Source organism: Micropterus dolomieu, linkage group LG07 (genome assembly GCF_021292245.1).
Source record: "Micropterus dolomieu isolate WLL.071019.BEF.003 ecotype Adirondacks linkage group LG07, ASM2129224v1, whole genome shotgun sequence".
In the NCBI taxonomy this organism is placed as follows: domain Eukaryota; kingdom Metazoa; phylum Chordata; class Actinopteri; order Centrarchiformes; family Centrarchidae; genus Micropterus; species Micropterus dolomieu.
The window spans coordinates 6,537,309-6,550,093 of NC_060156.1; the positions used below are offsets into that span (position 1 = coordinate 6,537,309).

Genomic DNA, 12,785 nt, shown 5'->3' on the forward strand with positions numbered 1-12,785 from the left:
GATGCATCCAATTAAATAGGGAGACCATAATTAAGTCAGGGTACAAATTAATATAATTTGCCCTCAAACAGCTAGCACACATACCCATTCACATGTCATTGCTTTTGGCATCAAAGCAAAATGTACTGGGTGCTTTAATGTAGGTGGTCTGAGTAGCTGTTAAGCTTCATCACTGTCACACATGCACAAGGTAATTAGATCTGATGGAGTAGTCCCCCACACACACACACATAGTGTCAAAACACTTGCTGTCTGTGTTGTCTAGCCCATAGACTGTATGGTCTAGCCTATTAAAGAGTAAGAAGTCATGAAGCAGTCAGCAGTTAGTGCTGTCATCTGTGTGCAGACCTGGAGGTTTATAGCATAGCTTTCTCTGTGAGGTTAGAGAGATGTAACTATTGCAATTTGCAGTTATCAACACCAAACACATTTCATTCCAGACATACACACACAATGAGGAATTCTGTTGCATCCCCGTTCAACTGTTTTTCTTTTTTACTATCTATGATACTATCGAGAGCCACCACTAGGCTCTACATATGGCAATGTCTGTCTGTCTGTCTGTTGGTCGGTCCACTTTACTCCCTATGATGAGCCACTGACTTTTCATCCTGCACCACCATGAGGTTGACATTTATCGATTTTAGTAAAATTGTTAAGCAACTATTGGATGGCTTGACATACACATTAGTACAGATGTCTATGGTGCCCACAGGAAGAATCTTTGGTGATGCCTTTGCCTTTTATCTAGCGCTCCCAGCAGGTCTTGTACAGACATTCAGGGTTCCTGGGCGATGGATCCTACTGGCCTTGGGGATCCCTTTTTCTGTGGTGACACCATGAGGTTGACATTTGTGTTTTTGAGTGCAATTCTTGACAAATATTGAATGGATTGCCATGAAATTGAACTTGTCATGTAGCTCAATCACGAGGCCAGGTTTGTCCAATATTTTGGATTATGACCCAATACCCCAAAAAATACTTTGGCAATAACATTATACCTGCTAAACATAGTCCTGTTAACATTATAAGTATGAGCATGTTAACATGCTGACATTAGCATTTAGATCAAAGCCCCTCTGTGCTCAATTTGCAGCCTCACAGCATGGCTGTAGACCAGCCAGACGGTAGCAGTGAGGGACTGCTGACAACCGGGACTAATGTCAGTAAGAATAACACAAATAAAATGTGGCCGTATTATTTATATGTATTTGCCTTTGAGAGTGTTTGACTAAGATGTTGCAGATCTCTTATTAGTCTGGTTTGCTCTTCCTTTATAATTAATCAGCACCTTTGTTCACATTTCAGTTGCAACAGAAGTGAGGAAGGCAGTTCAGTGCAATCCCGTTTTCATATTTAATGCTCTTCCAGTTATCTGATTTATTTTGTAAATTGCCCACGAATGTTGTTAGAGAGATGCAGAACACATGAACACCATTTCCAGTCCTTAATCCAAAAAATGTCATTTGTGCCTGTGTGAAATGATAACATGCTTCAAATGTGCTTATATCAGAACTGATATGAATTGTGCCACAATGCTTTGAGAAGTTCTGAATAGCCTTTTCAGGACAAATAGACAATATTCCCATTCCTCTGAGTTAATTATCATATAAAAAGCTCCAGCCACTGATAATCTGACTGCAAAGTGGTTTGAGGAAAATGTCATTACATTTCAGAAATTTGAAATTCCACATCTGATTAGATGAAATAGCCATTTGTCACTCCACAATGCATTATGTGCTTTTCTACTGTGTGAAACACTTGAAAGACTTTCTTTGATACGTTTAATGTGGCGTAGACTTGCTATTTTGTTATGCACTTGAAGCAGCTGTTTGCATTTGAAGTGTAGATTTAGTATCACATACAGAAAGTCTGGATAATCACAGTTTCCAGATTTAGCCATTTAAAGTTTATCTCATCCCTATCATACACCATTGTATCAGGGCACGAAGCGCTGGTGTGATGTACAAAGTCTGACAGGAAGGAAAGCAATGCAGTTTGAGAGACCTGCCACCCTCTGTAGGATCCATAATTCCTTATACTCTGGTGTGACCTGGAGCACACACACACACATAAACACATCCTTCCTTCTCTCAACATCTCATCAAAGCTCTGGCAGACTTTGCCAGGCCTGACATCTGAGGGAAAGAGACCACAGAACAACTCCCCAGGGAGAGTGGGTGGCTCAGTGACACAAACTCAGCACAGATTATGAATATATCCACAATAGCTTTTACACAGTGATCAGGAGAGTACTCTCTTAGTTGACTACCCACTGTTTTGTATCACCAGTTTGTTTTTAAATAAAATAACAAACAAAAAATCCATAATTATTAATTACATGCTATGATATTGATAAGATATTTAATCTCTTCTTTTTGTGTTCAGTTAATGTTTTTATGCACAGAAACCAGGAGCAAAAAAAATGGGGGGGGGGGGGGGGGGGGGGGGGGGGGGCACAAATATATATATTTACAGTCCTTTGTGTGGCAGCTACACTCATGCGTGCTGCTAAGCAGAAAAACAAGCAGGCTAAGGGGAAACCCACATGTTGTGTTTTGATTAAAAACCTTCTGCCCTTTCTATATGGTATGCCACTTTTGCTGTTGTTTCCTCCTCTCTTTGTTTGATTTATGGCGTTGAAATCTTTTCTTCCCCACTGCCCTCTGCAGATTCGTCATGCTTGTGGAACCAGTTTGCCTGCTCAAAGAACAAGTGCATTGCCAAGCAATGGCTGTGTGACGGGGAGAACGACTGTGAGGATGGCCTCGATGAGAGTGTGCAGATATGTGGTTAGTGCCCTTTCAGATGTCATGAGGAATCTGCTGCTGGTGTAAAAGGTCACATCCCCTATATTATGTGTGACAGCTCCATGTGTTCTCCTAGCAGAGCTGGAAATGAATGGACAGAAATGAAACAATCATAATGAGACAACAAAAGAGACCACAGGCATTTCTTATGATTCGCGTGGGCACTGAGGCAAATATATTTTTCATCAATGAGGCCTAAGAGACACATCTATTTCAATGGGCAAATGAGATGTGTATGTAATGAATTCTACAATGAAATAAAAAGAATCCAACCGCTATAAAGAGACTAGAATTGCTGTGAACATTGGTTGTATAATTGGATTGTAATGGAACGTAGAGGAAATATTAATGAACCGGCCCAAAGGTTTCCCAGGCACTATTCTTATCAAAACAAGATATGCGCTTCAGCTATACAGTACATGCCTAATTGAACTGCTGTATTTACCTTTGTTTCTCAATGACGCCAATTTTTTCTACTGTTCTCTTAAAGGGCAGTCCTAAGATAAAGGAGAGTATTGCTGACTTCAAGTATAATTCAAGTGAATAATTCTTAATCACAATAGCGTAGTCATTGTTGTTAGCTTCCGTTAGGGGAACACATGCGCAATGAAAACTAGTTTATTTAGGCCAAAAAGGGGTATGAGTTCAAAACCATAACCAAAACCTTTTTTCTCTGAGTTCTAATATAGCCAGATATTTCCAATAAGGGCAGAACAAGGGCTTTGAATAAATGGTAAATGTTCACAGATAACAGAAGGTACCAGCCTAACCCAATCCACCTGCTTCATTTAGGTGCCCTTTGTACTCATTCTTCTCTGTGGTGCATTGTATTCTTTGGCTTTTGAAAGTAGAGCATGTGGTCCTGTTTTCCTTTCAGGCTCAGTGACATGTGCTCCAGGGCTGTTCAGCTGCCCTGGGTCGTATGCCTGTGTTCCGAAACGCTGGCTCTGTGATGGTGAAAGGGACTGCCCTGACGGGAGTGATGAACTTTCTGCAGCTGGCTGCGGTAAACTCTAGTGTCTAGTTCAACAAATTGAATAGCTCCCTACAGTTACAAAAGAAACTTAATGTAATCCCAGAATTAAGAAATCATTGCTTGTTTACACGTTATTGTAGTATAATGAGTATCCCATTGAAAATGAAACCCACCAAACACATACTGTGCAAATCCCTGTGCAAATTTTATTTCAAGCTAGGAAAATAAAACCAGTATACAGTGGGAAGTGGCGAACAATGGAAGTTTTTGCACTTCTCTAAATGGTGTGCCACAAATCCATTCATCTGAAACTTTATTTCTTCTTTTCAAGCTTACTAAACAGCAGAAAAACAATTAGAAATCACCACAGACAAATGGAGTAGACTTACTAATGTTGACATTTTATACATATTGCATGGCATCTTTTAGAAAAAAAAAGTTTATTCACTAATAAGCCCTTTAACCTATTTCTTTTTGTGCATTAGCACCCAACAACACATGTGATGACAGCTCGTTTCGCTGCCACAACAAAGCATGCATCCCCCAGCGATTCGTCTGCGACCATGATGACGACTGCGGAGATGGGTCTGATGAGTCAGTGGAATGTGGCAAGTAGATTTATCTTGCACTCTTGTTCTTAAAGCTGGGTAGGCTACATTGGAGAACTAGCAAAAGAGCTATATTTTGAAAGTATTCTACTAATAATCCCAACCCCCTCTCTTCAGGCCTCAAAAGCCATTTTCCTATGCAGTGAGTGCATGGGCAGAGTGCAGGTAGGTAGGTAGACAGGAAGGCAGGTAGGCCAGACAATCATTGTATTCAGTTTGAAAGAAATGCTGCTTATAGAAGTCATGTGACATCCACAGATGTCTTTTATCATTGTGTCAGAGCATTTGATTTGTTGATTGCTGTCAGGACGTAAAAGGGAATATCAACAAATATAAACCACCCTAGCTTTAATATTCACCAATGGTATATGAATATGCCCTAATTGAAAGTTGCACTAGCGAGCTGAAAAAAACTTGTGTTCGACCATTTGAACTTCAATGAAAACATGTCCCTATATCAAAATCACCAAAGTGAAACAATTTGGAGTCATTGTGCATGGGTTTGATAACCGGGGACAACTCTTGCCATGAAAAAATTAAACATAAGCACATAAAAAAAAAAAAAAATGGAAGACGTTGTTTTATACAGTTAACGCATTCCCTGGACCTTGGCCAGTTTTCTAGGCAAAATAATGAGATATAATAACGTGTTGAATGTTTGAAATGATGGAATAGTTATCTATATCTATATAAAGGACTGTATATTGTTTTAAATTAATAAAGTGTACATTCCAGAGTAAGATGTTTTCTTTTTAAGCATTTAAAGGTGATAATGCTAAAAGGCTAGGTCTTTTGCAACTGGTTTGTTATAAATCTGTTTATGTTTCTCTGGACTCTAAGGATTGTTTTATTTGATATTATTGTACTTTTAACCATACTGACACTGGTCTCTGAGCTAGAGGGGATTATCTGTCAGTCTATTTTTGTGATGCCTTGGGCTGATAAAACATGTGTATTTATGTTTTTAAATATTGCCCAATGCAGCTGTGAACAGCATTCTACCTCCAGATGGCCTGATTTGTTAATCAGCCATGATTCGATATACACTACGAGGATGCTTCACTGCAATATTAACAATGTGCAAGCCTTGTGCAGCATTATTTTTCACCATTTGCACTTAATTCTGCCAAAGTTACACCCTAAACCGAAGTGTCACTATCTCTTTCTTTAGTCTATCGCTCCTGTGGATCAGAGGAATTTCGCTGCAGGGACGGCCGCTGTCTTCTCAGCTCTCAGTGGGAGTGTGATGGCCATGCAGACTGTCCCGACCACTCTGACGAACTGCCTCTAAACCTCAAATGTCTGGCTGCAGGTAAGACTGCTGTTTGGCTCTCAGCTAGAATCTCTTCATCAGTGTCACCAGAAGCACCACTTGCCCAGGAAACTGGCTGCGACATATGACAGAAACAAAAAGCTCTACAACCAGGAGAGCGTTCTTGAACGGAAAGGAATTTATCTGTCGAGATCCATTGTCAGGTCAAAACCATTCCCCAGCTTTGATGAGAAATTACAGGGCATTGTGCCAGTGACAGTCATGTCTTGCTCTTTTCAGGAAGCTTGTGCAATGGCTCCTTCTTCATGTGCTCCAATGGACGCTGCATCTCGGAGGGGAATCTCTGTGATGGGAGAGATGATTGTGGAGACCGGTCAGATGAGAAGAACTGTAATCTGAATGAATGTTTAAACCGCCGAGTCAGTGGATGCACACAGGACTGCCAAGACCTTCCTGTCGGATACAAGGTAAGCGGACTAGTCATGGTTCAGTAGCTTAATAGCATGCATTCTTCCTCAAAGAATGCACAGTTGGTCCATAAAGTCTAATTCACCCTGCAAAATCTTAAACCAGGCTGCAATAAAACTGCAGATGGAAATAAAACAATTGTAAACATATTTTTAAACAACCTATAAACTAGTGAATATGATTTGGTGCAAAAACAAAATGTGCCCTTTAAATATGTGTCACAGCTATAATGTGCCCTACTACAGTCTAACATTTTAAATTATAGAGTTTACTGACCTTCAGTAAGCTCTAGCAGCATTAGTAGCAAGTTAAATGTGAAGCTTATATTAGCAATAGTGCAGACATAAATTATGAATTAAGCCTAACTTCGCACATCATTAAACAGATAAAGATTGGTGGGAGCATACATACATTTAATCTCTCACTTTTTGAATAACCTTGAAAGCTGTAAGGAGAGTTTAATGATATGCCAACAACTGCCCCCCTCATTGTGCCAGGTGATTATGCCTTGCTGGGCAATGGTGGCATGTGATGTTAGGGTTGAATCCAGGTCAAGGCCACTTCTGCTGGATTGTTCCGGTGGCCATCACTGGTGTCAGTTTATGCCTTTGTCCCTTTTTTCCTCTCCTACTCTTCCATAAGACTGTGCTCACTGCATCAGAAAAGTGGCTGAAAGCACAGAAAACCTCTATTCCCTGTCAAGTCAGGGGCAGAGCTGGACAGAGAGCACATCAATGCAGACCCTTAGCTCATCCAGTTGTGGTTTGAACAGGGGGATCAGCAGAAAGGTCCTCAAGGTTATAACTTTGGATAAGAAACGGATTTGCAGTTTGTCCAGAGCAGCTGATACAAGCTCTTTGGGTTATTTTGGGGGTGGTGTGCGGGTGAGGGGCTGGTCAAGTGCAATGGAATTTTTGAGTATGTCTAAATCATTGTTTTGATGTCGTCATATATGTTAGGTGCTAGGTTTTGAAAGGTTTGACATTTCTTTTTGATGACCTGCATTACTTTGAGAGAAAGGTACTGGAGTTGGAAATGTATTGTCTGTTATTACAGAATGATCTAAAATTATTGTAAAAGCACAGCATGTTTCAGGGCACTGCTTTTATAATATGGCCACAGTGAAGCATTTTATAAAGACATTTAAATGTTCATGATTTTCAAACGTGTCTGAGCCAGTCAGAACATAAAACTTGACTGATTTGTTTTCAACTTTTTAATTGCTAAGTGGGAGAGTCAGCAGATCTAAACCGAGGCTCTTTCATTTCCTTCATTCATGACCTAATCCCTAGCATTTTTATCATTTTAATTGTGTTTTTATGTCATTAGTGTAAATGCTGGCCTGGTTTCCGCCTGAAGGATGATGGGAAGACTTGTGTGGATATTGACGAATGCTCCACTACCCTTCCTTGTAGCCAACGCTGCATCAACACTTATGGCTCCTACAAGTGCCTGTGTGTGGATGGCTATGAAGCCTTGGAGCGCAACCCTAATACATGCAAGGCTCTGTCAGGTCAGCCTGTCTTTTTTTATTTCTCAATATAGAAAAATTCAGCAACTTAAGTCCCACTGGTCCTCTAACACTGCATGTTCCTCATTTCAGCTGAAGAACCTTTTCTCATTATGGCAGACCACCATGAGATCCGGAAGCTGAGTGTGGATGGCTCAAATTACACCATCTTGAAACAGGTAAGTGACATCTAGATCACCACCATTGTGCCTGTAGGGACATTTTCACAGTTCAGTTCAGTCATTTTATTATATTAGTTATTATTATAAGTGGTGAAACCTGACTTGCAGTAAGGATAACAAATAACACAAGCACAAGGACATAAATAGTACACAAACGAAAAGTACAAAAATGTTACCTATACCTACATTAAAACACATTGAAACAATCTAAGTGCTAAATTACATGTGCAGATTAAGCAGGGTTACAGGGTGTCCGCGGGGTCTTTAAAAGTCTTAAAAGGTAATAAATCAATTTTGCGAAAATTAAGGCCATTAAAAAGTAATAAGAAGTCTTAATCACCATTTAACAAGGTATTAAATGTTGAAGAAATTTTTTTCAATGTGAAAATCCTGTTTGTCCAAAAGTTTGTTTGCTGAAAGCGTGGGTGAACGTATTTATTAATAATGCAAAGCCAAAAATACTTGACAGGCAGTGAGTAGCGACTGTGTGATTGGTCTCTGTAATGTTAGGCGCAGGGATCTACCGAGCGCCTATTTCACTCTTAAACGCCCCCCCAAAAAATAGATCCGTACGAACTGGAAAATGAATAACGAGTCCAACCGACCATTGAATTTTGTTGTACTGATCAAGTGGTCGATGAAAGTTATCACACATATCATTGCAGGCAAGCTCACATTATCTAGTTTAAACCAACTAAAACACAAAAGTTTTCAAATTCAGAGTAAAGGGGCTGGTTTGTACAGTACAATATAGACCAGGCCTTGCAGGGAATCTGCTGGTCAGGGGCGTCTTCGGGACACCTTTAACCTGGCCAGTCCCCTTCACAATATAACCCATGTGGCTTTTGTCCCTGATGTCCAGGTTACCATACCAAGCAATCATAGAAAAAGTAAGGACAGATAATATAAATGACTTAACGTAAAGCAGACATAATATTCCTAGCTATATTAAAAACATTTAACATCTTTAACTTATTGTACAATTTCAGGATCAAATTTCAGGTTACTATCAATGACTGTTCCAAAATCTTTATAATGTTTTTCAAAAGCGGTGCCGATGGGTGCCGATGGTGGGTGGGATGATTTCCTTCTAAAATCAATGGCCATATGCTTTGTCTGTGTGGAATTTAATTGGAGGAAGGCCTCAGCACACCAAACTCATCCAGCACTGGCCCATGCTAGATTCATCTTTATGGAGCAAGCAGATGATAACTGTATCATCAGCAAATTTCAGGATATCCCCTTGCTGGCTTCTACAGTCATTGATGTAAATAATGTACAGCAAAGGGAACAGGACACAGCCCTGAGGAGAGCCAGTGGAAGAGGAGCGCTGTTCTGACAAAAAACCATTCACTCGTCTCGGTCTCTACCGCATTTGTACTCGGTCTTGTCTCGGTCTTGGACATTGACGACTTGGGATTTTATTTCAAGACCGTAACTTTGGGAATATCAATACATTGCTTTTGCATTGTCTGATTTGTTAACATCCTCACTTTGAATGGAAGTAAAACATATTGCTTCAAATGCTACTAATAACCCTAATTACTGACTGTCATCCCTCCCTGCGATGCTTACGTTGATTTCAGCTCTTAGTGTTTGTATGCGGGTGTTTTAATGGGAATGTGGATCTTTCAGATCAATATCTTTGAAGTACCTATGATCTCGTTCCACATTTTATTGAGTGCCATGCTGGTCTTGGTCTTGACTCGGTCTCGCCCTCCGTCGGTCTTGGTCTCGACTGCTCTCAGCCCCTAAAAGTCTTGGTCTTGTCTCGGTCTCGATAAACTCTGGTCCTGGTCTTGGTCTTGACTTGGTCTCGGTTTGGGTGGTCTTGATTACAACACTAGCAGGACCTTCTAGGTATTTATACAGGTAGTTGAGTAATGTGATTGAGGCCTCATCTACTCTCATCCCAGCTCTATATGCAAACTGTGTGGAGTCCAGAGCCTCCGCCACCATTTCCAACAGTCCCTCTATTGCCAGACTTCATGACGAGTGAAGTCAATGCCACTGAAGTAATTTAGTTCCACCTCACAGCAGTTCAGAAAAATACCTGGGCAGTCTTCCTGTGATACAATCCATCTTATTTTTCTGAAATACTGCCTTGACATCCTGAGCATCAAACATCTGATTTGACTTTGTGGGGAGAGCAGACTCCCTGCATATTTTCCTAAGTTCAACTGCAAAATCATGGGTATCAAATTGTAAATAAAAAGTATTTCAGTTTTCAGCTAGGTTGCTGTCATAGCATGCACTGCTAACTGGCTTGTTTTCAGTTTTCTGCTGGCATGTCATTTTCCTTATTCCATCCCAAGCTGCCTTCAATTTGCTGCTGCTTAAATCTTCCTCTATTTTTTTTATATTGTAACTTGGCCCTTTTAATTTCCGCTCTGCCGTCTGTCTTTTTTTTTGTTCTCATCACCTTTAAGGAAGGCCTTATGTTTTCTATCTAGCATTTTTATGCATTTTTATTTAGAAACCTTTGGCTTGGTATTTGTGTACATTTTAACTGAGTCCTTAAACACAGGCCAGTCCACTCAATCAATGCACCCCTGTAATTTAGAAACAGCATCTTTACTCCAGATCTTGACTTCTTTTGTCTTCCCCTTCTTTGTCTTAAGGTTTGGCCTATATAGGGGTGAGATAGATGGTGCTGTGGTCAGAAGAACTAAGGGGGCCTAGGAGAAGCCTTGTATGCTCTTTTTATAGAACCATAATACAAGTCTAAGGACTTATTTTTCGTAGTTGGGCAGGTGACGAATTGTAAAGATCCAGGGATTTGTTCAGTTTGCAGTGATTAAAATCTCCCATTAACAAGCAAGGGGCATCATGGGAAAGGGACTGAAGCCTTTGAGTCACTCTGTAGATGGCAATTTGGGTGTTTGCTTTTTGGGTTTATGTACACTGTCACAAATAACTGGGGGAACTCCCTGGGGAGATAAAATGGACAGAGAGAGACAACAATTCACTGTTGGCTGAGCATATGGACGCCCTGATTGCACCACCACTGATTTATATATACACAGACTCCACCTCCCCGGGATTTCCCCATAACTTTTGTGTCCCTGTCCAGCCTGACAGCTGCTTCGAAGCCACTGATTGTCAGATTTGAGTCGATGTCTTTAGACATGAGCCATGTCTCACTGAAGTCCATAATGTAGGCATCTTTGTATTCTTGTAGATGGTTTGTGTTTGCCTGCAGCTCACTGAACATTTGGAGGATTATAGAGGGGAGCGAAATGCGTCAGAGTTTGACGATTTAAGTTAGACGTTCCATGGCAACAGCAGCTCATGCAGATGCGGCGCCAGCAGCTCCCTTAAACTTCTCTATATTTTTGTCTAACAATTTTTTTCATCTTTGTTACTGAAGCAAATAGGATTAGGATTACTTATGACATAAATATACTTATCAATAAGAAAAGGAAGTGCAGTGATCACATTGAGCACAGTGGACCTTGAGACAATCACTGCTCATGGCATCTCCCTTCTAGACAGCCAGACCAGCTGCAGACGGTGTGATTGAACCAGGAAGAGAAGAAAGAGAGCCAGGATAAGAACTAAGCTAACCCAAGTCAGACCCAGGGATGGGAAAAGATACATGAAAATGTATTTTAAAATAAGATGCCAAATACCATCACTTTACGTGTATCAAAATAAACTACAAAATACAGCAGCCACGACATAAATCAAAATAAACTGTATATTTGTATTTTAAAAATAATAAAAAATACTTTTCCAAGGTACCATGAAATCACTTTGCAAACCTTCTATCTATCGACCTATTCGATCTATCCCTTCTCCATTATACTGACTCAGCTGATTAAGTGGACAGTGTTTGAGAGCAACAGTTTTTTTCTGCCTAATAAATCATGCGATAAATCTGACAAATAAAACCAGTCAACAGATCAAATATTGACATAACCCTATGATCACCCAGAAGGTGGTTAGTTTTAAAGTCACTAACAGTTTAATGTTTAACTTACAGCTTGGTAATGATGTCTAATTTTATCCTAATTTAGTTACTTGGTGTTTGACAATGAGGGGCCTACTGTGCATCATCTGAACAAACACGAGTGGTGGATGGATGGGTTAATGGCGTTGCAGCACAACATTGTTAACGACAATAAGGCGCATGTTTGTGCATTTAAGTTACGCCATCTGGTGGCATTATAAAGTAATGTTGTACAAGAACTCTGAAACGCTTTATTAGTTTTTCTCATGCGCAATAGACACAAATTTAACATAATCTGCATGTAACAAGCTTACGTTAATTGGGAGGGCTGCTACTCGGGTCAAATAGTTAGCTAGAACATTTTGTAAATTGGTAAACAATTTAGCCTAGGCTACTAAAACAAACACCAAAACTTACAGGAACTGTTAAGAATTCTATCACTTTATTCTTAAAATTGATAAAAAAGCTTGCAACCTACACTTTTCTCACCTTGACCTTCTCCTTCGGGTCTGGATCAATTTTCAGTTCTATTCTCAGTACCTACTGAGAATTGGTACCTACTACCAGTAGTAGGTACCAATTAGAAGCATCATTTTTATGTCATCACATATGAATTTTACAGTATTTTTAAATACAAAACACAAAAGTATTTTGATACCAAATATGAGGGCATTTTCATCCACACTGTCAAATACAAATAATAAAATCCAATTTTGTCAACAGTCATGACTGAAAGATCCACGGCAAACAATTTTTAAACCGCTGTCAAGGACATAAACACATACCAAGAAGAGTGCCCTCTTTGACACAGAGGAAAGGATGAGTGTTCACTATTATAAGATTGACATACTGCTAGAGGCATTAACAGATTGTCAACCAAATGACCTTCTTCTCCTCTTTTAGCATTTCATTTTGAATCTCCCGTGCTTCTTGTACCCAGTCCGTTAGCTATATATTGAGGAAGTATGGGTTTTATTTGAAAACACAAATTTTAGTGACAGTGCAA

At 39.9% G+C, this 12,785-nt stretch overlaps 1 protein-coding gene across 1 annotated transcript in view; it reads left to right on the top strand.

Moving 5' to 3' along the window:
• lrp1bb (low density lipoprotein receptor-related protein 1Bb) overlaps positions 1 to 12,785 on the top strand; it is a 288,718-nt gene that overhangs the window by 216,910 nt on the left and 59,023 nt on the right. Inside the window, exons 51-57 of the mRNA XM_046053790.1 lie at positions 2,673 to 2,792; positions 3,688 to 3,816; positions 4,272 to 4,394; positions 5,566 to 5,706; positions 5,947 to 6,134; positions 7,465 to 7,648; positions 7,739 to 7,824. Coding sequence (XP_045909746.1) covers positions 2,673 to 2,792; positions 3,688 to 3,816; positions 4,272 to 4,394; positions 5,566 to 5,706; positions 5,947 to 6,134; positions 7,465 to 7,648; positions 7,739 to 7,824 — 971 coding nt within the window. The remainder of the gene's footprint in view (positions 1 to 2,672; positions 2,793 to 3,687; positions 3,817 to 4,271; positions 4,395 to 5,565; positions 5,707 to 5,946; positions 6,135 to 7,464; positions 7,649 to 7,738; positions 7,825 to 12,785) is intronic.